Source organism: Sphaeramia orbicularis, chromosome 11 (genome assembly GCF_902148855.1).
Source record: "Sphaeramia orbicularis chromosome 11, fSphaOr1.1, whole genome shotgun sequence".
Taxonomy (NCBI): Eukaryota; Metazoa; Chordata; class Actinopteri; order Kurtiformes; family Apogonidae; genus Sphaeramia; species Sphaeramia orbicularis.
Window position 1 is genome coordinate 12,910,564 of NC_043967.1, and position 25,890 is coordinate 12,936,453.

A 25,890-nucleotide genomic window follows, 5' to 3' on the forward strand; every position below is an offset into this window, starting at 1 on the left:
TTGGTGCCATCTGCACTAGATACATTTGGGTTGGGTTGCATTACAGTTTGAGGGATATAGCACAAACATAAGTGGGTTACAGGTGCTGAAGCAAAACAAATGAAATGTAGTTGGTCTCCCCTATATAGACCTGTATAGAACTGTTTTCAGTTCCAGTGTGTACATGTTTTACTGCTCTCTTGTCCTCCTCAAGTATTCAACAGCTTTTCTCATGTTACTAAAGCCTTTCCTTGTCAACAAGGGGGCAGCAGAGTTCATGATATTTCTTTCACAAGGCGTATGGAAACATCAACACCAATGGCTATATAAATACATACTTCCTCCATCACTCCCGTCTCCTGATGTCTGGCTTTATTCTCTTTTAAAAGCTTCGTTCTCTAAAGTGTGAATCCATTTTAAAACACAATACTGCACGTTTTGTTGTAATATCAGTTTATTGAGGATTAGAAACATGAAAAACATACCAAAAAGCCTGTGAAAACAAGAAACAATCATATACACTGAATAGCAAAAGACATATAAACCATCGATAACTCTACTTTGAACAGCTATAGTAAAAATTTCTATAAAACCTTTATGAACATTTCCTCACTGATGTTGGCACCTTGCTATGAGAGTGAGTTCATGTGTGCTTATCTGAGCAGTAAAACCTGAGCTTTGACAGTTTATTATTTACACAAAGGTGTAAAAGTTTTAAAATTACGCAGTGTTTATTGGTGCATCCATGTCTGACTGAATGTGGTTTTGTGCAGAGTTGTCCCAGTTATATATTTCTGGCTCTGTAGACCAGGTGTTGTGTTCGTCCTCTGGGTAAAAATACAGGGAGGTTGGGGTAAAGGCATGAATGATGAATGAATGAATGGATGCAGACTGATGATCTAAAAAAGAGAAAGCTATTTTAAAAGTTAGAGCCATGATGGACGACGTTGCTGGATAGATTAAATTGATGATTTGCGCATTCGTGGATGCTGATGGAGGCCTGGTCAGGAGAGGGGTGGTAGGGACCGGGTGCTGACTGGACTGCACTTGACCCTGGAGGGTGATGGAGGGGGCTGGGTAAGGTGAGGGGAGGAAGGAGACGGATAAATGTATCCGCCCTGGTACTCTCTGGAGGACGCCGAGCCAGGAGCCTGCGACCGACCTCTGGGCCTGCGTAGCTGAGGCGGGGAGCAGGAGGAGGGCATGCGATTATACTGGGAGGGAGGGTGGTGGGACGGTGGAGGGCAGGCGGGGGGTGGATAGCATCCGGGTGCAGAGTAACGGCTGGGTGAAGGGTGGCGGCTGGGTGACGGGTGGCGACCGGGTGAAGAGTGCCTCCCGGTCAAGGGCTCACGGTTACTGTGCGAGTGGTCTTGGATGTGTTTGGGTGACTTAGGTACCTTAGGTGACTTGGGAGTTTTTGGTGTCTTAGGTGTTTTGGGTGATTTAGGTGCAGGGTATGGGGTGGAGTAAGAGTTGGAGGTGTGAACGGAGCCTGGTGTTTGTTTAGGAGTAATGGAGTCTCCATTGTTGGCAACCTTGTAGAGAAAGACATCGTACTGAAGTGGAGGGCTGGTCTCTGAGTGCAGCTTGGCTTCTTTGGGGAGGAGCACTTCCAGGCCGATAGTGACTCCATCCTGATGTGGAATGGGAAGTAAAGAGGTAGGGGGCAATCATAAATGGAAAGGAATAAAACAAAGGTGTTCTGAGAGATACAGGCTTGGAAATGGAGTTCATGGAACGTGGGCAAAGGCAAAGATGGGACACACTGGAGCTGTTGCTGTTATTTCCTAAATATCACACTATCATACTAATATGTAATTCATTAGAAAGTGACTGTAGTTGCTTTTCCATTGACCCTCAAATTGCGTGAATAGAACTTAAGCATAAAAATTAGCCTGATGAAAAGTTTTTTCGCTGGCAAGGGGTGGTTTTTCAGGTATGGCGAAATTGGTATGTCACGCAAAACTGCAATGAAAAGTTCTTTTTCTGCAACTGGAGTCATGTGAATTAAAAAAAAAAGGATGTTGATGGATGTAACAACAAGCGAAGAAGAGTTTTAAAAGAAACATGGTGCGGTGCAGACACGAGGAAACCAAATCGTTTTTTAATTTCGTACGAGACAGAGGGGTAATATATAATAATAATGAATATATCTGTAAATCAACGTGATATTTATGTTCGTTGCCATGTTTATGGAATGACTTCTCGTGACATCTATAATAAATAAACAAATCATCGCATTTGTGATTTAATGGGAAAAACAACATTACGCACTTCTGTTTTTTCGGCATTTAGTAAATATCAGATGTCCAATGGAAAAGCCACTAGTGATGATAATCTATGACAATTACTGAGGAAAAAATACCCTTAAAGATGAAAATGTTGAATACAAAGAGAATACATTTGAAAATTGAGAATCTAATACAGGAGATAAGGTTCAGTCTTTTGCCTTACATCTTTTTGCCTTCTTTTGACATATGTGGGTCAGGGTGAACCATTTCCCTAAACATTTTTCAGTTAATCTGCCCCTGTTCTAATTTTGTTCCATTAATCAAAGCAGACAACTGTACAGGATTCTCTACAATATTTAGGCATTCCACTTGAAGTTGGAATATTTAGATAGTGTAATAAGGTGTGTTAGTTGTAGTGATATCTGGAGGAATAGACCTTTTTTCACAGCAGACATGCATATTGATTTTTTCAATGCAGAAAACATGCAGGTGTAATTGATATTGTTAAGAGGATGTATGCCAATTAAAATGTGTCAGTTTAAGGCAGGGGTGTCAAACTCATTTTAGTTCAGGGTCCACATTAAGCCCAAATTGACCTCAAGTGGGCCGGACCAGTAAAACAGTAGCATAATAACCTGTAAATAATGATGACTCCAAATATTTCTTTGTTTTAGAGCAAATAAAATTAAATTATGAAAATATATACATTTACAAACTATCCAAACAAAAATGATGTGAATAACCTGAAAACCATTTATACATGCATGTTACAGATTGGATCCACAAAGGCACAAAATATTTAATAATAGGAAGAATAGTGTTAAAATTTCACTTTCAAAATTTCAGATTTTTCACATTTTATTGTTTAAGGACAGTTTGTAAATGTAAATATTTTCATAATTTAATGTAAGTTTTTACACCAAAACAAAGACAAAAATTTGGAGTTGTCATTATTTATAGGTGTAATGTAATATTATGTTTTTCAAATTAAACTAAGAAAATTTGGAGTCATTTTTTCTAGCTTATTATTTTATCATTTTAGTTGAGATCACATTGTTCTGTATGTGGAACCTGAACTAAAACGAGTTCGACATCCTTGATTGTTAATATCTTAAGTGTAATTTTTGCGCTTTGCAAATTCATCCTGTGGGCCGGACTGGAACCCTTGGCGGGCTGGTTTTGGCCCCAGGGCTGCATGTTTGACACCCCTGGTTTAAGGCCTTGGAATTGCGCTGCTGGTCCTGCTGGTTCACTGGAATGGCAGCTAAACGCAAGTCTTTGGTGGAGTCGGAGTAGGATCTTTTTGTGTGGAGTACCCACGGGTCAAACCACGTATGCTAGGTTTATTCTCCTCCCATCTTACTCCTGACCAAGGCATAGGTTTAGATTTGCACTTGGTTCCTCCAGTGGTCCTAGATGTTGCATAGTGGCTGCCCACTACTCCTAATGGGGTGAATTATAGGAACTAGTGAAGGAAAAATGCAGAGAATGTGTTTCTGGACTTAGCAAGCCAGAATGTCTGCTGTAAAAAAGGCATGTTGGGATTGTCATAAAAAGTCCCTGATCCTGCTGATTTGTGATAAAACAAGTAATAACCACTGTCTACATTTCAGGACACAGGGTTATATTTATAAGCATGACAGTCAGATATGGATGGATGTTTACATAACACAAAGTAGCTCATTTTAACTTTATTAATATCCTAACCTTCTGATACCAGCACAGCACAACAGTCATCCATCATTTATTAAAAAATACTTTATGGAATTTTGTTTCTTTTCTCTGCAAAAACAACATATTAAAATGGCCATTTTAGTCCATTTCAATTCAGGAATCCACATGAAATTCATAATGTAATTTATATATTTTTTAATATAGCATTGTAGCTTTATTAAAATAGATGCACTGTGACCTGTACACAGTGATATGAGCAGCTTTAATATGAAGGAAGATGAGATCTGACAACAATATTCATTTTAACAAAGTAAAAAGTCATGATATAAAAACTGAATACTGCTACTTCCACAGCCATATTCTATTTACAGAGAAAAGAAGGTAAAACTGTGTATTATTTGAAAATACATATTTTCCTTGTAACAATCCCAGCATGTGTTGGCATGTAGTCATCCTGGAGCGCTGTCCATGGTTCTGAACTGGTGCACAGTTTGTGTGTGTGTGTGTGTGTGTGTGTGTATGTGTGTGTGTGTGTGTGTGTGTGTTGTATTATGTGAGCAGTCTACTGTAGCACAAAAGCAGGGTCAGCCGTGCATTCAGTTATTATTAGCATGGGAGCAGTTGGGAGCTAGTTAGCTTCGTAAGCAGACATGCAGAGAAAGAAAGCGAGAGAAAGAGACTGGAAGGAAAGTAGAGCTCATAGCAACACACAGGGACAAGCTGAGTAAAATGAAAAAGATTTATTCCAACAACTGTCAACTATAATCCTTCATGTATACTCAAAAAAGTACAAAAGAACCTCAAGTACATTAAAGTATTAGAAATCACATTGAAAACCAAGACACAGCGTGTGTAATATATGTATATAGATTCAAATATCAACTCCAAGCAATACTTTGACCTCATGTAATCTAGACATATCCACTTATTAGCAATGTCAAACATGAATAATATCTTTGCAAATACAGATTCACTTGATTTCCACTTACTTTTTTTTGCAAATAGTAGGTTTTCAGACACTTTTTTGTTGATAACACCAATGCATGCGGGCAGAAAGAGACAGTAAGGCGGGGCAGGCATAGGTGAGGGGAGGGGTTTGCGGTAAAAGGGAGAAGAGACAATGAGGGAGCGAAAAGTTCATTGGTCAGAGACCAAGGCAGAGCATCAGTAGAGAGAAAAGTCAGTCAGTTGGTCCAAGCCAGAGATTTTAGTCCAGCATAGGAGGTGGATAGAGGAAAGAGAGGAGGCAGCTGCACCACTATGTGATCCTTGATGGCATGGCAGCCTTGTAAACAGGACTATTGTGCTTCTCAAGTTGTATGGTAAAATATAGCCCACTTTTTGGACATTCGGCCGAATTAGACTTTTTAAAATACACAGTATGCACTTAAAAAGGTGTAAACAATGTTAGCCTAAAAAGATTTTGTGTGTGCTTTAAATAGTTTGGTCTGATTCTCCAGCACCACACTTACATAGATGGTGACATTATACCAAGTTGTTCTGGAGCATGTTTACCTCTGCATTCTCCTCTGTGTTGTTAGGAGTGTGGCCATGGTCGTGGACCACAGAGGTGGGACGGTTGTTCTCATGCTTAGGAGAATGAGAGTTGAGGATGTTCATCGACCCCTCTTCCTTGGACTGGGGGGATTTTGCCAGGTCCTCCTGCTTCTGGGGTTCATCCTGTAGGGAGGAGTCATGACTCTTTACACATGCCTGTGACACTTTGTATAGAGATAAACCAGTCATGACATACAGTGTATAAAGTGGATATTCTGTGACATGTCTGTACTGTACATCTGGGAAGAGTTTTATTTGAACATGGGGAGGCATATTGTTCTTGCATCCATGTGATTTTTTTTAAAAAACAAAATTGTGCAGTTTATGTCAGAAAAAATATTATGTAAAAGGAAACACAACATTCAGGCCCCAGGTGACAGTGGAATATAATGCTTCAGAGTTTTAATACATTCTGTATATCAAATATTGTTGTGTCTACATCATAACATTTTTCTAAATAAAAATCCTCTCATGTGCCTCCTCCATGTTTTTATTGAGGGAAATAATATTGAAAAGTATAAATAACCTGCACGCCCCTGAAATGTACACATATGTGTTTGAAGAGGAGATGGCCTGCCCTATTTCCGTTTATTCCATGGGAAAATGCAACAAATGTACAACTTCAAGCAATGTTTCCTTTTTTATAGTCTTATCATTGCAAAGAAGTTACTCCTCATGCATTGGAAAAAGAAAGAAGTACCCACCACAAAGATGTGGCTTCGTGACCTCACTAACACACTCAATGTAGAAAGAATTACATATACTCTTATGGATAAACTCTCATTCTTTGAAAAAACTTGGTCACCTCTCATTCAATATCTAGCACCTCTTGGCAGAAACGAACTTTTCACCTTTAGTTTAACAAAGCAGTGAATAGATGGGAGGGTATGAGTGGGTGTGGGGGGTGGGACGGATATTTATTTTTATTCATCTTTGGTTTTATTTTAATATGTTTCTCCTAATTTGTGTTTTGTACCTCATGTTTATATATGTTCTTCATCTATTGTTACATGTTCGAAGAAAACAATAAGATTGCATTATGACCTAACTGCACATTTGTCTGTATGGATGTAAAGCCCACACGCAATGTGTACACAGTAAACATGTAACTGTATGACAATGTGCTCTGATAAAAACATTTGAAGAGGAAAATGCACCAAATGTGTTCTAGCGGCACATGCAGAGACTTCTGTTCCATGTTACACCCTTAGGGAGAGTCTGGCTAGTCCATATGGATGTTGTGGCTTGAGGCATTTATACAATGAAGTGGGAGACGGAGGAAATGGCAAACATTTTAAGCCTTATGAGTGTTAGGAAATGTAACTAAATTAACATGGTCTTAGTTTTTCACTAAAAAGTCAAAACTAGGAACACTCAGCAGCATCCTGCAGGTTAGAGCCTAAAATGTGCAGAAAGCTTCCCCCATTCTAGAAATGATCATGAAATAAAATGTGCAGATAACTAGGTTAGACGGATAGATAAGAAGTCTGTTTGTTTGGTTAATCAATTGATCATGCCTAAGCATTTTAAAAAAGGGGGCATTGACATTTAAAACGCTGCATTCCAGACTATGTGACCACAGGGGCTTTTTAGCTTCTAGACCTGACATTTAAAACATACAGAAGTCACAGGTTCTCATTTATATCCACTGTACTGAAATGCCAGCGGTGCTCTCTGACCAGCGGTTTGTTAAAACAGTCAGTAACAGTCAGTTCACTTCACTTACCCTGGTGAAATATGATAATCACCTACTGTTTAATTTGCTATTAAAAAGCAAGATGTAAGCACAAAAATTCATTAGGCTGTTCTGAAGTGTACTATACGTATGTATTAGGGATGTAACGATATGAAAATTTCATTTCACGGTTATTGTGACCAAAATTACCACGGTTATCATTATCGTGGTATTATTGAAATTGTGCTCAAAAGTACTCATACACACACTGAAATAATTTAACCAAGCTGTATTTAAAAATAAAATAAAATAAAAATAGGTACAATGTACCTTCTGTTGGTAGAAACATTCAAATATCAACCCTTAGTGGTCTGAGCCTATTTTGGCCGTTTTTCAGTCCTTTTGCATATATATATCTATATATCTATATCTATATATCTATATATATATCTATATCTATATCTATATATATCTATATATATCTATATCTATATCTATATATATATATTTTTTTATTTTTTTTTTTTTTTTATTTTTTATTTTTTTTTAAGGCAAAAGCCTATATATACTTTATAAACAAATGTTTACTATACCCATGTTTGGTATCTTTTTTTTTTCAGCACAGTTTCATCTATATCATCTGTCTATTATTTTTTCTCTTTAACCTACTATATCAACACAAAAGGCCAGAAAACACAAAAAATATATAAAATCTGATTTGAAAAATATATATACTTTATTGCATAAATAACACAAACATGGTTAATGAACCTTTTCAAAGACTTTAAAAGTGAATACTGGTTCCAAATATTAGGTATAGAAAATTAAATTGTAATAAATTAAAACTATACTCCAATATTTGACATAAAAGCAGATCTTTACATAGGCGTTTTTTCCCCTAAAAGTGCAGTAATCAAACACGGTTATCATGATAATTACAATTTAAATGGTAATACTAACCGTCTGCAATTTTACCGCGGTTTATCATTATACCGGTAATCATTACTTCCCTAGTATGTATAAATAAATGCAATGTTTAGTGAGGAGGGCATGTTTATCAGGCTATTGTCTGGGAGAGAGCATCTGTGTGCATCTACATTAGTTAGTTCAGGCCATCGATACATTGGCGTGTCAAATAACTGAAGGTCACAGGCACAGCAGGCGTATCTAGGCCAGTATCGACCAGTGACCTTCTGCTACAGCTGGACATAACTCACTCTTTCAGAGACAATGAGCTTTTAAAGCGTAGTGTCATGGGAGCTTATTGGCTTTGTTTTCATCTCTGTTTTTATCAGCACTTTTAAAAAGATTCGCTGCCGATAATTGAGTTCACACAACACATGATTATCTAGAATCCCGGGCAGCATATGAGGGAAAGTATGATTGATGAATACCCAAACAGAGACCCTCATAAATCTTCCTTTATCACAGATTCACGCATATAGAGACATGGATAGAAATTAATGCATAGATGCAGTGGTGCATTCATATTCACTGCCACACTCATACATGCTCCTACAGATGCACTTTATCTTACAGCAGCACTACATGCACAAACTTTGGAAGGATATTAGGTAGTAAAAGGAATACTCTGCTCATCAGGGACCTAAAATGGCTGCCTTAGTTGAAGCAAAGCAAGCGATTTAAACAAAATGGAGCCTTGGTTTCCTCATTCATCCTCTGAAGATGCTGCAAAAGCACAGGTAAGAGTCAGCAAATGTGAGAACTTGCTATTTATTAATGGTGGTAACAAGAGAACACCTCAGAACAATTGGTTGTGGGGAGCTTTACGGGAGGTGATTAATCATTTTACCTACAATGGTGCAGCAGCAGCAGCAGGACGGGGTTTTGGATTTAAGGTTTGCAGCCAATGGAGAGCCAAAATCTGGCATCTACAGAGTAGTTGCTCGATAGGTATGTTTAAAGCAAAGCCAGGGAGGGAGAACAGCTGCAGGCAATGTGAACATTCCTACTTTGCTTACCTGGAAGTGGTTATAAGGGTTTCTGGGTTTATATTCCCAGGTATAGCTTGTTGTCGATGGCCTCTGAAGGGATCAGTGAGTGTGAAAAGAGTTAACATACCCATATATACAACAATGCCGGGGGGGGGGGATGTTGTGTGGAATTTCAGATTTAACAGGGCAACAAGGTGAATTCAGTGCTTCAGCTTCAGTTAGTGATTTTATTTTAGTATTTTTGGAGTAGCGTTCAGCAAATTAGTGCAAATCGATCGACTGCTATGCACTCAAACAGCGAAACAGACCCACCAAAGATTAAACCACAACTCAAGCTGACAGATAGAAAAGATAGGCCACAACATGATGGAAAAAAGAAAGGCAAATAGATGGAGGTTTAACCGAAAACAGACAGTCAAAGACAAGGAAAACACTGAGATGCAGATGGTGGTAAAGACAGACTTAAGATGAAGATGATGATGAATGAAAGGACGGAGAGAGGAAAGTAAACATGAGGAGAGACAGGGCATACCTGACAGATAATGTTGTCATAGTACGCCAGGTTGTGAGTGTGAGCTTGGGGGGCGGGCGGAGGGGTGTCACACAGTTTCCTTACGTTTGGCTGTGAGCCGTCGGCTGTTGTAGAAACCGAGAGGCCGTCCGTCTGCGGCTCGGTGCTCTGTGGGCGGTACTTACTGCAGGGGGAAGCAGAAGGAGGCATTTTAGTCGTATGAATATTTTATTTTTAGAAACCAGACCCTTTCTATATTTTCTTGCTTCGTATTTATTATTACTTTGTTCTGCACAGTGTCAAAGCAACAGTCTGCTAAGAAACTGCTGAACAGAAGAGAAAGAAGGAGCACAGAATATTATCATGGATCAAGATCCAACGAAACAAATACAATAGGAATAAATGCATCAACATTTAAGATTGCATCACAGCTATATTTTTTAACAAAGCATGAGAGTGCATTTTAATTCAACATTCTTCACTTATATGAATTGTTAGGCATATTTAATTACAAAAATAACTAGTTTTGTTGGTTAGAATGGCAGAGGCCCACTAGACAGCCCTCGGAAGCCCACAGTTAGAATAACTGGCATACAGCAACATCCTAAAATATATATCATAAAATATGCATCATAAAAGCATAAAAACCTTTACAAAACCACTACAGGAACTTATTAATTCAGAAATACTCAGTAACACCGCTTGAAAAACCCAAACAGACAAATAGATAGATATATATAGATGGTTGTTTTTCTGTACTTATTCACCTTTTTGGATTTTTTCTGTTTCATATTGACACCATTTATTAACTTTATGTTGGCCACAGGCTAAATCACACTGGTGTAACATTATTAAAGTCACTCCATCTCTCCACACTCTAAGTTAAAACCAAGTTACTGTATCTTTACAGGCAGATCTATTGATGATAGTTTGGAGCAAGAAACATTGTTGGAAAGGAACAATAATCTCTGACAACAAACTTAACATTTAAGTCCAAGCAAAAAACACACATGGAACTGAACATCAAACTAACACCGAGAAAGTGCAATTTTCAATAATTTTTGTTTTTTGCACTCAAATGTAGTAATTCTAGTTGAGAAGGATGACATTCGCCACATTCAGAACCAAATTTAGATGAGACATTTAATTTGAAAAATTTCCTGGAATTTAGAAATTGGTGTTGATTAATCTGTTTGTCTTCACTATGTGCTACAAGAACTGTTTATTTTGACCTGCTTTATCTATTTTGAGACCACAAGATGTGTTTTTATCTAATATGACACCTGCATTTTCAGGCTCTGTTTCCCAGTTGTTCCTCCTGTGTTCTCTAACATTTGATTTCCATGTCTTATCAAGCGTTAGGTTGTTAAATGTTGTAGAAATTTAACTCAGGGCTTATGCACAAAATCTGACAGTGCTGCAGTCGCCTCTCTCAGAAACAGAGCAAATCACAACTCATATTTTTACATCCTCACACCTTTGTCTCACAGTGACACTACTGCACACACGCACACACACACACACACGCACCTGCGTTTGCGAAGGCGCCTGTTCTCATTCTTGAGACGATGTAGCCTCTTGGCAAAGAATACGATGATCATGAAAAGGAGGAGGAGCACCACCGAGGCCACGCCCACCACCACACACATCACCTGGAACTCTGTGACCGCCCAGTCGCAACGTGTGCCTTTGTTCCAGATGTAGTCCTGCACATTGCACCTGAATATGAAGACAACATAAAACAAATATTACATAATTTTGTCTTTACATGATTGTTTTTTTTACACTAAAAACATTTATTTTTTGTTCCTATTTACTGATCCACTATGTAGAAAAATCCCAAGCCTGACCGGTTTATTACCACTGTATGTCATACTTATAGCTACAGAGCATAAGCCGGAGTAGAGTGTAAAATGTCACTCAGAGAAGATGACATGGTGTCCTGAGGTCTGTCCAGCAAAGCAGGATTCAGCCTGCAGCCTAGCTCTTAATTAGATCAAAGGATCAGGGCACGTGCGTGCATATGTGACTGTTTCTGTCTTTTCTGTATTCCTGTCTCCCCGTGAGATTTGGTTTCAACACGTATCCAAGTGTGTGTTGGTGTGTATGTGTCTGTGCATGTGCGTGTGCTGTTACTCAGTGGGCAGTTTGACACGAGCAACAGTTTTACCTACAAGCTTACAGTGAGTCTGCAGGACAGGACAGATGGTGCTACCAAGGCGAGATGGTGTGTGTGACTATGTACATGAGGACTATGAGTGTGTATGATTATTTCCATGTTTAATTTTACTGTATGGTTTTCTTCTTCTATGTGTGCATACTGTGCATGTGTCTACATCAGCTGCCACCACTCGATGAACATACACTCTTCACCCCCTGCCTCCAAAACTGAGCTAATCCTTTGGCGACCCTGCTGTGATCTTGACGAACCCTCATGACACATTAAGCCAGCCTTCTGTCTAGTGTGTGTGTGTGTATATGTATGTCTGCTGGGCTGTACGCTTGCATCAAGTGTCCTAAATCTTTTCTTTTGTGTTGGAGTGTAAACATATTGGAAATCATTCCAACAATACAATTTAAAAGGGCACTGTTTAATGCCTAACAGCCCCCTCCTAAAATCCCTGCTCCCACCCTCACAAACACCAGACTGATTAGTCCTGTGCATCTCCATTACTAACACTGTTACCATATGTCAACCCTCTGTAGCTATCTAATACGTTATGAAGCAACTACCAATGAGATACAACATGACTCAGCCCTATTCTAATGTGGTATGTCTGGATGTGATCTAGTTCTATACAACGTGATTTAATGCATTGTAACAGGATATGCTATGCAATATGACACAGATAGTCTGATTTAATTTCTTTGGTTCCTCTTAAGCAAACGGCAAATCTTATCACATATTTCTTTCATTTGAGAATTTCCTTCACGCTTTTTTTTTTATTGACAACTAAAATATGCTTGGCCCTCTTGCAAACTGGTCTTTACTAGTTATATCCACACCTCAGCCTCCTTAGCAGCTAGAAGATTTGTTTATAGTCACATGAGATTTGGTCACTGGTCCCAGTGGAGATGAAAGATGCACTTGAAAAGAGGAGGAACCAATCACTCTATATGATTACATATAAAATCTTTGATCCCAAATTTTTGATCAGTGGTAAATGCATTTGATGTCTATTAAAAATACTACCTACCATCATTCTGGAACAGGGGAACAACACTGTGGTGTTTGTTTAGGTTATATTTCTTTACAAAGATCACACTTGTCTTGAGGGTTGCTATACATGGATGCAGCAACAGTGTCTTTGTGTAGTACTTGTACAGGATTGTAACAATGGGAAACTAGCAGAATGTTTGCATGCAAAGAAATGAGACATGGTTTTAAACTGACAATTTCTGCAAAATTTGACATTACATATGTCTCTTTTCTGAATGTAGCTGCAGCTGAGAAGTTGCAGAAAGGGAACATATTGAAACTGCAATATACAGAAAGCAGAAGAGATGGAAATGGAAACTGAAATAGTCACTAAATGGTAGGTTTATTCCAGAGTACACCCTGTGAACCAAACATTGGAAACAATACACCTTTATTTTATCCGGAAATGTCTCCTGTGTACATTTTTTTATTTGTTTTCTCTTTTGCTTCTATCCTGATGCACAGTGCTAATGGGTGAAACTTACCCTTTCTAATACATACACCCACATACAAAGCTGTAAGTACCACTAAAAGTGACATTTAGCTCTTCATTGCTGAACATGATCATTGTGTTCCTCACCTGCAGAAGGCTCCGATGCCTGCCACCACAGTGCACACGCCTCCATTTAGACAAAAGTTGGGTTCAAGGTCGCACTGAGATACACAGACCCCAGGTCCAGAGCGCACGAAGCCCAGCCTGCAGCCATCAGCCCCCATGGCGCCTCCAAGGCCATCATCCTTGTCCAGCCCTGACATGGGAGGGGCCGGTAAGGATGGCCCGCTATCCACCTTGGGTCTCACTTTATCAGGAACAGCAGGGGCGCCGGCCAGAAGGGGGTTTTCATCTTCCATGTCAGCTGGGGGTGAAGGAGTGGGCTCAGGTTCAGGGGTAGTATCTAATGCCGAGAGGTCGTCGTCAGGGGATAGGTAGTCGTAAAAGTCAGAGAGAGTCCACGCAGTAGGTTTAGCTCCTTTTTGCTTCTGGGGTTTTGGGACTTTAGCCCACTCCATAGAGACATCAGAGGGAACAATATCTGGTGCGGGGCTGTGAAACTCTACGGTGATGACGTCGTCGGACATGGGGTTCCCGGGCTGGTCTGGACCTGCCCCTCCAGCAGTGAGCTCTTCTCCCATGGGTGGGTCTTCATCTACAACATCTAGGTGGGCGTGTTTATGAGAGTGGTGACGTTTGGTGGAGCTCAGCGGGAGCGAAGACCCCAAGCCGATCCCTGCTCCGATCAGGTGGTCTCTCTCTGCCGAGTCATCGCTGAGCACCATCCTGGCGTTCAGGGCTTCTTTGTTGACCGATGATTGGTTATGATGATGATGATGCCTGGCCAGTGAATGCCTCCCTGAGACCAGATAGAAATGAGAATCACACAGTTATTTAGTCAATGTACGCTATAAAAAAAAGGGATCATAGAGCAATAAAAAGTCAAATGTGCCCTGAAAATATGTACTATTTATGTAGATATGTAGTTTTCCTAATATTTCACAAATATTAATGTGAATTTACCAAGTCACTGGATATTTCTACCTTTATTAAATGTCTAGATGAAAAGTAGTCCAGTATATTTATGATTATTTTTTGAGAAGTAAATAATCAAAGTATCTGTCAAGTGTAGCACAATGAAAAATGCATACAAAATATGCAAACTTGGCTGGTTATTAGGTTGTTTAAATTAACTTTATTTTCCATGTTAATGTCTACAATTAAAATTAACTTTACTTCAACTCTAGGGTATTTTATTGAGTAATTATTTATTTTATTTACTAAGTGTTACTTTATACCAGTCTCCATGTATTTATCAGCTTTCATCAAGACAAAGAAGAAATATAATGATCCAAATCAGTGCTGGAGAGGCTGAAATATCAAGGTAACTAGTGCTGATATGGATCAGGCTTTACATACTGAGGGGATCCTACGCTTCCCATCATTCAACTGACTCTTTGTTTTACCGTCCCAGCCTGTCAACACTGGCAATGGTTAAAACTGACATCCCCAGCTATTAGCGCTGGCTTTTTGTTATATACTTGTCTCCACTTGTCTCTCTTTTTTATGTTTTTTTTTTTTTGGTTCCCTTTGGAGCTGCACCTAATATTATTAATAATCTTCATCTGAGTCATGGTAAACAGAATGACACACAGACTCTTTCCAGGTCCATGTTGTGCACAATTTAATGCTCATTTTAGACACAGACACCATAACATTCCTGACTCTGCTATAACTGTAAAAGGCCTATCACTCTGTTATTGTAAATAATCTCCAAATGGCTGCAAGGTGCACGTCCAATGATGTTCTCTAATATATATACAAAAAGCAATAACATTTGAATTAAATAAATGCGCTAGTCATCAAAAATGTAAAAATATAACTCATTACATTACTTAAAAGTTCTACAAAATATATCTTTACAAAAACAAATCTCATAATATCTCCCTGATGATATTTTAGACTCCTGTAGAATCTAAGACAGCATTGTTTTTAAGTCAAAACTTTCAGTTATCATATCAAAATGTATGATAAAGCAAGGCTTGTACACAAACAGTTCTTTTTGTTTGCAGGTCCTGAGGCTGTTTAATTTGATAAAGACAGAGGCCTAAGGATGAGGGATGAATAATTCATTCATCATCCCTACAGTATTCTACAGAAATGCCTTAAGGCAGTACCATGAAAGATTGTTTAGGTAAAATCATTATGTGTTTGCGCAGAATTTTAGGTCAAATTGATGAACAAAATACATTGTTTAGAGTCAAGACAATCTTCAGGGATTATCTTGGGAAAAGTGTGGCTCAGCAAAAGCCAACTGTACCATTATAGGCTAAGTAATTATTGTCAAAGAAATCAGAACAAGAGCTGAAGACTGTCGTGTAATCAGACTGGAGTTGATGTAGGATTAGGCACAGTGACTGACTAATGTGCTCTAGCGACCAAGACTGGGTGAGGATTAGATTAGGATTTAGAGCTATAGGTTAGAGACGGGAGAATGGTGAGGCACTTCTCTTGTACTTTGCATTCTGTGGACACACACACACAGAGCAAGAAAAGAAAAAAGAGAAAGACAGAGGCAACAACTTGGATCTGTCAGTCAACACAAATTCATGCCATGAAGTCAGAACCTCGAAACTTTAGTAAGGATCTAGAAGTTTACAAAAAAAAAGATATATTAAGGGTAATTTTAGGAAATATGAAGAATTAACACACTTATCCTGGTGTAATCAGGGGTTTAATTGTATTAAGGATAGCAATACAGACTCAGTAATAAATACAATTATAAAGTCAATCAATGATAAATAAAAGTAAAAAAAAAAAAAAAAATACAGACCGAAAAGAAACCTAGATCATTACTCAGTTCTGTGGTAAATTTCTCAGAGTTGTTTTATTTCAAAGAAGCCATTCCTTCAGAATTTTCCATTGGCCTGTTACATCGGTGCAAATGTCCAAAACTCCGCTAAATACTTGGCTCTTGCAGCTTCGCTCCCACTGTCACCCTGAAATCACTGTGTCCAATGAGATCACTGCTTCCAGTGTCTGCCACTTCATTCAGAGCTAATACAAAAACCATCTGAACGTGCCTGGAGTCACGAAGACTAGTGGTGGCTGAAGAAACCTAGACATTCACCTCACACACACACACACACACACACACACACAACCACACACACACAGTGCTGTTGCCATGGTGAGATGTAAAGAGGTACCATGTTGAAAGGAGGAGCAGAGTGAGGGAGTTGCAGTGGAAACAGAGAATCTAGTGTTCGCACTCTCTCTCTCTTGTTTTTCAATCAATCAGTCAGACAGTCAGTGTGTGTTACATGCCAACTCCATCTCTGGGAAAACCGCGGTGGAATGAACTTGAACGCTTTCACATTTTGTTAAAGAAGCTGACATACTCTACCAGTTTAAAAATTCTATTCGAAGTGATTGGCACTATTTCTTTAAAGGTTCAATCTACCAATTTGTTTCCCGTTGAGACTTTGATGCCACGGCCTGTTAGCAGCTGGCGCACTTGGCTATTACAAGAGAAAGAGGAACATGCACAGATTACAGGATCAAAGATGAGAGGTTGAATGCATGAGCCCTTTGCTTTGCAATTTTATTTCTGTCTTAGAAATGCTGTGATTTGTGCCTTTAACTGCTGCTCAGCTTCACACCTCTGGCATCAAGCTGAGCATGTCACCATGGTAACAAGTTTTACCTGGGGTCACTGTGATTGGTTAGAGTCCATATTCCCAGCAGCTTTGCTTCACCAGCAGGACACTGAGGAGAATGGCTGGTCTGCACCCTATTGTACATAATATATCGGTAACTGTTCCACTGCATTCAGCTGAATATATGCCATCATTTCCTCAATTACCTATAAGAATTTTTACTTTTAACCATAAATATTATCCTCATTCTATGTTTGTGCGTGCATGAGAACTTAGAGGAGTCGCAGAGAGGCTGATGATCTGATCCATTATGACATATACTGTTGCTTTCTGGGGCTACAGGGCAGATGGACCTCGCAGTATGCATTCGTTTAGACAGTAGGAACATACTTGCAAAATGCAGCGTCTGGACTGTGTTACACATGGCCTTTGAGGAAAATGCTTTCTTCCTGTATATGCATGTTGGTTTACTGCTCCATGACATTTAAAATCACATATAGGCTAACTGAAAGCAACACAATGTGCCTCTTGACTGAAAAATTACCTGGTCATTCCAGACATAGTAATATTAAAGGTTCATTGTGTGATACTGAGTAAAGTCTTTTGGTGAAGTTGCAGTTTACAATGAACTGAGTGGCCCCCATCCAACCTCTAATAACTCAATTAACTCACCAACCCCTTCTCAGTCATAGCAAGTGCTGGCAATACATTTTAACATTTGGTGTCAATACTATAAAACAGAAACGAGAGGAGGAGGACATCTGTCTGTTTCAAGCAAGGGGCAGGGAGTTCAGCTCACCCTAAGAGGGGACATAGAGGGGTTATAGAGGTTATTACAGCATCTTATTTAGATACTCTGATAAGGAATCAGATTATCCATCTTTAAATTTCTCCTGTTGATCAGATCCCGGGTCAAATAAAAGGCTTTAATATCTGCTTTGTTAATATCTGCTTTGATTGACAGGTCTGTGCGATGGCTCCTTTGTGGGCCCAACTTTTTCTCCTGACAGATAACTTGACTGTAGCTGTGGTTAACAGACTGTAAAATCACTGTTATGTAAATTATCTATGAAATTTATCACTTTACTGGGTCAGTGAGCTAGTACTTAGCATTAGCTCACCACTGACTCCAAAGGTTCCCATTGTTCTGACCCTTTTGTCTAGGGCTGTGTATCGGCAAGAATCTGGTGATACGATACAAATCACAATACTGAGATCATGATACGATATATCACGGTATATCATGATACTGTTACAAAGGCAATTTTTTGTTTGTTTCTTTGTTTTTAATGATTATTTCCTTGTAGAATGGAATTACACCATAAATCTACACAAACACTAAACACATTTTTATTTGATCCCAACAGGATCTAATGTCATATCACAAAATGTTCCTGTGTTCAAACTGAAATTCTGTTTTACAGACATTACAGTTTCAAATCCTGTTCAAATGTTCTTATTCTATTAGTTCACAACTAACATCAGAACATTATTTTAGTTCAATCCCAACAAAGGGATTATTGAATAAAAGAGTGTTAAATAATAATAAATCAAATATAAACAAAAAAAAAACCTAAAATGAACCTCCACAATATCTGCATTTGAATAAATACCTAAAAAATATCGGTATAGTACTTTTTAATATCAATACAGTATTGTAAAATGAAATATTGTGGTATATTGCAGAACCAATATTTTCGTACAGCCCTACTTTTGTCCAGATATGGTCACTTCTGTCTTCAAAAAACAAACATGGTGATGGAGAAGACACACTTCTGTCTTTGAAACACCAGTTCAGGAACCAATGGCTGATGTCATGGTTCCTCCATCCTCTGATAAAGTCTAGTCTAGTTTTGAGCTGCTCTAAAAAAAAAAAAAACATGGCAGACTGTGGATACAACCCACTCCTTCTGTGGAGCTCATTCTAAGGTAACAAAACACAATGTTCCTTTGGTTTCTAGTGTTTTTTCACCAATAATGATGGAATTATGAATATTATATGGTACAACATCTATTCAATCCTCCTAAATCCATCAAAACTTCACAAAATGGACCTTTTGTATCCATGACAGGTTGTTTCAGTTGCTGTCATTTCATTTGTGCCTCCACTTTCAGAAGCAACAGACAAAATTATGTTCCTTATCTTCACACATCTTTGCTGAATGTCCAATAAAATGAAGCTGGTCTTTACCTGATGAGGCAGACCCACGGACACGTGGCCTCCGCCTCAGACTGACAGGACGCCGGCCGTGTATTTACCGGTCAATATGTCACTGTGTTAACGGCTCGTTAGACATCGAGGGCGCGAGATGCTGTGAGTAGGGGGAGGCTGATGTTGGCAGCGCGTGCCCAAATGAACCTCGGCGACCCTCTGTGTGCACGCGCCACCCTGTTGCTGGGCAGCGGCTGCGCACGCGTTTATTTTACATTTCCTGCAAGGTTTTCCACAATTCTACTGGACAACACAGACAGACAGACGGACCAGCTGGTTTAGTCTTTTAGATTTTTGTTCCCACACTGCCTGTCTCCGTGTCTGAAGGAACTGGACGGTGAATAAGTGGACGGGCTCTGGGGGGGGGGGCACCGAGCCTCTAGTCTCTGCTTCTCCCTAATGCGTGGATGAATCCAGTCCTTTCAAGCGCACTGAATGGACCTCCTGTGGCCAAACCACGGTGCACCTAATCCCGCCTTTGTCTGGGCCACGCACCGCCACGGAGAGCTGCGTCTGCAATGCCGAGCTGTCAAATGGCTCTGTCTATATGTGATCACCCACGGGTTTATCTGCATTTTAGAATGCATGTGCAATAGTAAGGCATTTAGGCTCAGTCAGTTACCATTGGATGAATCTGTTCAAGGGAGGGGTACTCAACGAGAGACTAACTGGACCATGCCCACAATATGGTCCAGGTGTCAGACAGGAGTGATCAATTGCCCACGGCCATTCTCAGCATGACACAGAAAATACCAACATATGAAGCAATTAAATGGGATTATTAGAGCAAACAGCATCCAGCATCCGGTTGGTTGATTTAAGTCTGCATTTATTCTCTATATTCTTTATTGAAAAGAGATTATTTAAGCCTATATCAAATGCAAAGCAGACTGACAGACCCTAAAGTAGCCTATATGTGTAACTCATATATCCTAGAATTAAAAGACTACAAACCTCAGTGCACTCGGGCTATCATTGCGCTTAAAGACTCTCTGGTGACGTTTAAACATAATGAGCATTAGGCCAGATCATTTTAGAGTTTCTCTCTCAAAGTCATAAATTAATAATTGCATTGGTTAATTAAGTCATTTACCCGGATTAAGACTAAGTTGCAGGTGTGATTTTTTTTTTTTTTTTTCACATGCGCGCTTGCACACATAGACTACACACACACACACACACACACACACACACACACACACACACACACACACACACACACACTGAAACGCGCACGCACTGGGTGGGACACCGGTATATGCTTGTATATAGTGGACTTACCATGAGCAGACAAGGGCAGGATGAACATTGAGATGGTCAGAAGCACCTGCCAGGTCCACAAACGACCGTGAGCGCGCGCCATACCGCAGACTCTCCTTTTGACACACTGATGCAAACTCTGATCTGATCCAGGCTGTTCCAGGCTGTTCCGGGCTCTCTATGACAATCCTCACAAGCGGATCCTCTAAAGTTCAAATGTCGCCTATTTGCGCCATGTCACCGTTATCCTCCCCAACGTGTCTATGTCTGCCGCCGCCGCTGTGCGTGCGCCTCTCAACCATCAACGGCTCGGATTCGGTGCCATTGTCCCAAGCGGGTGCCCTCTCTCCTCCACACCTTTTGCGCGCGCGTGTCACTTTTGCGCTCGGGGCTCCGTTCCTCAGCTCCGGTTACCGCAGGTGTAGTTGTAGTAGTAATGCGCGTCACCGGTGGAGGCTTCTGCAGAAAGAGGTTTTAATGAGCCGGGTTTGTCACCGCCTGCCCGCCTCCCTTTCCACGCGTGCGATCCGTTAAAGCCTTTTTTTTTTTTTTTTTTTTTTTCCCTTTGGCTTCAGAGCGATGAGCGGCAATAAAGCACGGCGCGGCGCAGAATGGAACGGTACGGCACAGCGCGCGCACAGTGATCGGGTGTCAAGGTGCCAGCATGCACACATATATATATACACACATACACACACATACAAATGCTCTCCAGGGTCCAGTGTCCACGCAGCGTCAGTCTCCTGTGGCTGGTGTAGACTGGGGCTGAGCTGGGATTTAAGCAGCGTCTGTTGTCACTGGAAGTCAATATGCTCCATTTTACACCACAACCAATGTGTGTGAACTACTGTGAACATCATGTCCAAGAGTCACTCTCTCTGCTGCCCCCCCCACCTCATATGTCTCTCTCTCTCTTTCTCTCTCTCTCTCTACGGGTGATGTTTCTATGTCAGGGGGTTATTTGGGTGCAGTATGGCCTTCAGACTGCAGAAAGGCATATGTGTGCATGGATAATCCTCTTACTGTTATATTGTGATGTATAGGCTCCAGACAATGGCATCTGCTGCTGAACCCCCTCTCCTGTCCACACAACTATACAAAGACATGGACACACACACTTGCACACAAACTGCTTCCCTCTTTTGTGGGGACATTACATAGGATATACTAACATTAATTCCCTGGAGACCTTTCCCTGTAAAACAGTGGTTCTTAACCTTTTTTGGCTCGTGACCTCATTTTAGCATCACACATTTCTGGCGACCCCAGACTTTCAAAAAAGAGACACTTTTTTGCTGAAATTAATTTTATTTTCCTTGGTCAGGATATGTACAGTCAGTCCAGCTTGTATTTAAAAGGCTGACAATTAATACTGAACAAACAAGAACTCAAAATGTGAATTAAGAAAGAGCTGCAGCATCTTAACTGTTAGGGGTTTGAGTCTATTTTGGCTGTTTTTGAGTTCTTTTGATTTTGTCTTTATATACTATATAAAGAAATGTTTACTATACCCATGTTTAGTATGTTCTTTTTCAGCACAACTTTCATCTATCTCATCTGCCTATATTTTTTCACTTTAACCTACTATATCAACACAAAAGGCCAAAAAATACACACAAATTAGAAAATCCAATTTGAAAAATGTATATAATTTATTGCATAAATGACACAAAGATGCTTAACGAACCATTTCAAAGACTTTAAAAGTGAATATTGGTTCCAAATATTAAGTATATAAAATCAAAATTGTAATAAATAAAAAAAAATATACTAAAATATTTGACCTGAAAGCATATCTTTACATAGGCATTTTCTCTGATTTTCTCCATCAATTACTTGAAATTTCAGGTGACCCCATTTGAATTCCAGGCGACCCCACGTGGGGTCCCAACCCCAAGGTTGAAAAACACTGGTGTAAAATAAACCTTAACCAAAGTCTTCACCTTAAAATTTAATGCAGCAGTTTGGTCCCTAAGAAAATGTCAGACCCTCCTGGTATGAGTGGGCTCCTGGTTTTGAGACCTTACAAATGTAGAAAAAAAAACCTACCCACACACACTCAGAGAACAGACAGCTGTCTCCGTCCTCTGTTCCCCCCAACATTTAATATCATTTTTTCCCAAAGCTTGTCATATTTTCCTTTCAAGTGTGGAAAATTCTACAACACACACCATTACCTCAAAGGGCTTTTGTATCCTTGCATTTTAGTATCTTTTCCCACTATCACCATAAATACTCATAATAGAATTGCTTCCAAATACATGTGACACTAATCCATTTTCCCATTTCTTTTTTTTCTTCTCTTTACTGTCACAAACGGAGAACAAAATGCCTGTGGAGGACTGACTACCCACTCTGCTCCTAAATGGGATTATGTCAAATACATTATGAAATAATTAAGACCAAATGTTCTGTTCCTAGTGAACAAATTGCAGTTTCACTCATTACTCATTGAATTGGGACTGAATTGATTCCAGACCCCCGCCGTGTGCAGCATCCCACAGCTCCACATCAATTACAATCCAAAAAATAAAAGAATATCACTGGAGTCTAAACATGATGCACTTTCATATTCCTACTCTCAGCAGCAAAAGAGTGGGATTTGGTGACAAGACAAGAGGTTGGCAGAGGGAGTGAGAGGAAAAGCCAGAGAAAGGGACAACCATAGCAGAGGAAGAAGGAGAGACAGTGTGTGTGTGTGTGTGTGTGTGTGTGTGTGTGCACGTGTGCATATGTGTGTGTGTGTGTGTGTGTGTGTGTGTGTGTGGTGGGATTCAGAGGATGGACAGAAACGGGAGAGAGCAGGAAAGCAGCGGAGATTGAGAAACAGAAAAATGTTCACTGGTGCACTGCCAAACAGAGCAGAACGAAATTGCTTCCGCGCCGCCCCCCACCCCCCCCCCGTACACATACACACAATGATAAAACTGCCATCATAAACACACACACAAGCACATATTGCGCTCATCCTATCCTTCGACCCTCACTCTTCTCATATTGATTGAATTAATCCCAGTGTTTTAGGCTTGCAGTGTCACCATCAGACTGCAAAGGAATAAAAGAGTGCACTATTTTGTGCAGGATGAACAGATGGATCTTACTGAGAAGCAGAATGGAAGAATGGCACACCTTAATCAACGCCAAGCTCTATGCATGCGTGGTGTGCTCAGGCCACGTTGGTTTTTCCATCCTGTTCCTGGGTTGAACAGCGAGAGGCGGACAGGATGTCCAAATCCCCTCCAGTGCATTCCACCTGTGCATCAGTAAATATACTGTATATATGCGTGAGTACGTGTGTCAGATGTTACAACATCTACTCCAGGGAGAGGATGAAGATGCACATGAAGTACACTGTAAAATCCAATTAGTTACCATTACTTAGAAAAAACATGCAAACCGATTGCCCTTAAAAAAAATAGGACCAATGACCCTGTAGCTTACCGGCCAATTTCAAAGCTTTGGGAAATGTATCCAGATGCCATTTCTTATCACCCAGTTCTGTGTATTTATTATATTACAGAAATAGCCCATATTTTGGTCATATTCTAATCAGATCTGTAAAAAATTCAAATTCCAACTTGATATCATTGATACTTACTGATTTATTGGATCAATCCACTTCCTATCTCTTATAATGGGAAATTTTTCAAAGTCGCACCAAATCCAGAATCAGATCCGGATCGAAATAATTTCAATACCTTGTGTTGAAATCATCATAAAGAAGCTGTATACCAAGTTTGAAGTCAATCAGAACTGGAGTTTCTGAGAAAAAGACGATTGAAATTTTTTCCCAACCCGGGTACGGAGCAGAGCCCAGACCGTAGATGGCATCGGAGCCCAACCCGGGTACGGAGCAGGGCAGAGCCTCAGCTGGCGAATTGTTGCTCTGCAACACTCGTGACCCCTCGGGAACAAGCATTGTGCGTGCCATTACTCTGGAGGCGTGGCTTCAGAGGGACGTCTGAAGAAAAGGTTTTGGACTTTTGAACTGAGGATTTTCAAAATGTGGCTTGCTCGAACCGTTTTTCTAAGATCTCAGACCCCACTCTTAACGTAACACCCAGCACGTAAATGATGCAACTTCAAAGCTAAGGTGACTCTACAGATAAGCAGCCTGACAAACATCCTGTGTCCTCTTGCCAGCCTTCACCGTTTCTCCTCGGACAGACAGTGTCAGTACATTATGAACATCTGTTAATCATGTCTTTGAATGGAACACATTCATGCTGCATTCACGGAAAACCATAATTTCCACATCGAAAATTTGAAAGTCCAGCCAAAATACCTTCGCCGTCAACTTAGGAAAAACAGAAAACTTATGCTACAACATTTCAAATGTGGGACTTTTAAAGTTACTCGGCTTTGAAACTGTTAAAGGCTTTTAAGATAATCACAGGTGGGAAACCGCCCAAACTTTGACCTGAACAGGCTAATGTTACATGGATTTGGCTCGTTAGCTAGCTAACTAACGCTAATGTTAGCTAGCGAACGCTAACAGTCACAGCAGTAATTAAAACGTATAAACAGACAAACGTGCTCGATAACTTACCTTAATATTTTTCAAAAGAATAAAATACACGGCTCAACGGTCAAGTCAGCAGGCTGCCCTCGGTGCCCCGGGCCGGAGACTGAATGTTGCTACTGCACATGCTCAAGTCTTCGACTTCTCTGAGCCCACAGTGGGAGTGAGACTGTTAGCTACTTATTGTTGTTAGTGAGCTGAACTCTAAATGAAGAAATCTCCACTCTAAACACTAAGTATTTAGCATTTTTCTCCATGCAAGTAACTGCTACTTCATAAATACAAGTCATAAGTGCATATTTTTGATAATTTTGTAAGGTTAATGAATGTATGTCAGGGCAACTACTGGATTTTACAGTGTACTGAGCGGTTACTATTTCTAATCACTTTTGTCTAGTCATTCTTTGATACATTTCCTTTTCATGCACTGATCATCTTGAAAATGTCTTTCTTCCTTTATTTTCATTTCTCCATGCATATACAAAATGGGCACTAGTGTTCCTAACAAAAAATAAGAGTTCTTAGTCTTAAAATAGTCTTAAAATAGTTAGCTAAAAAAGACACAAATGTACTTCTGCTAGACAGAATCCATCTTATCTCACATGTCTTCCAATCAGAGCAAAACACAAAAGGATCTGAACATTTTACCTATCAATATGTTCAATATGTGATGGAGACACACATATAAAAATTGACCAAAAACTTGTCCTCTAATTCAGTTGAGACCTTAGTTATGGACAGTATTGGGGAGACTTAATCTATTTGTAGCTGAACTACATATTAAACTACATTTTGCTGTAACTTGCTGGTAGTTAAACTACATACATATTTTGTGCCGTATCAAGTAGTTGAAGTACTTTTTGGGTAATTTTTTGTACTTTATCTACTTAGTTTGCAAACTACCATTTTGGGCAACAACATCAAATTAAGGTGTTTTTTTTTATTTATTTTTTATAATGT

The 25,890-nt window shown here is 39.8% G+C and overlaps 1 protein-coding gene across 4 annotated transcripts; it reads right to left on the reverse strand.

Moving 5' to 3' along the window:
* Positions 1-415: 415 nt before the first annotated feature.
* On the reverse strand, positions 416-21,270 carry cspg5b (chondroitin sulfate proteoglycan 5b). 4 transcript variants are annotated; one of them, XM_030147114.1, is made up of 7 exons: positions 20,430-21,269; positions 13,365-14,136; positions 11,116-11,304; positions 9,691-9,769; positions 9,102-9,164; positions 5,403-5,567; positions 416-1,616 (listed from the first exon to the last, which is right to left on the reverse strand). In XM_030147114.1, the coding sequence occupies exons 1-7, from the start codon at positions 20,509-20,511 to the stop codon at positions 984-986; spliced, it is 1,983 nt and encodes a 660-aa protein (XP_030002974.1). In that variant the 5' UTR covers positions 20,512-21,269; the 3' UTR covers positions 416-983. The 4 variants fall into 4 exon arrangements, with proteins under 4 accessions (XP_030002974.1, XP_030002972.1, XP_030002973.1 ...); XM_030147112.1 differs by having other exon boundaries at positions 9,607-9,769; XM_030147113.1 differs by lacking the exon at positions 9,102-9,164 and having other exon boundaries at positions 9,607-9,769; positions 20,430-21,270.
* Between the last annotated feature and the right edge of the window lie 4,620 nt (positions 21,271-25,890).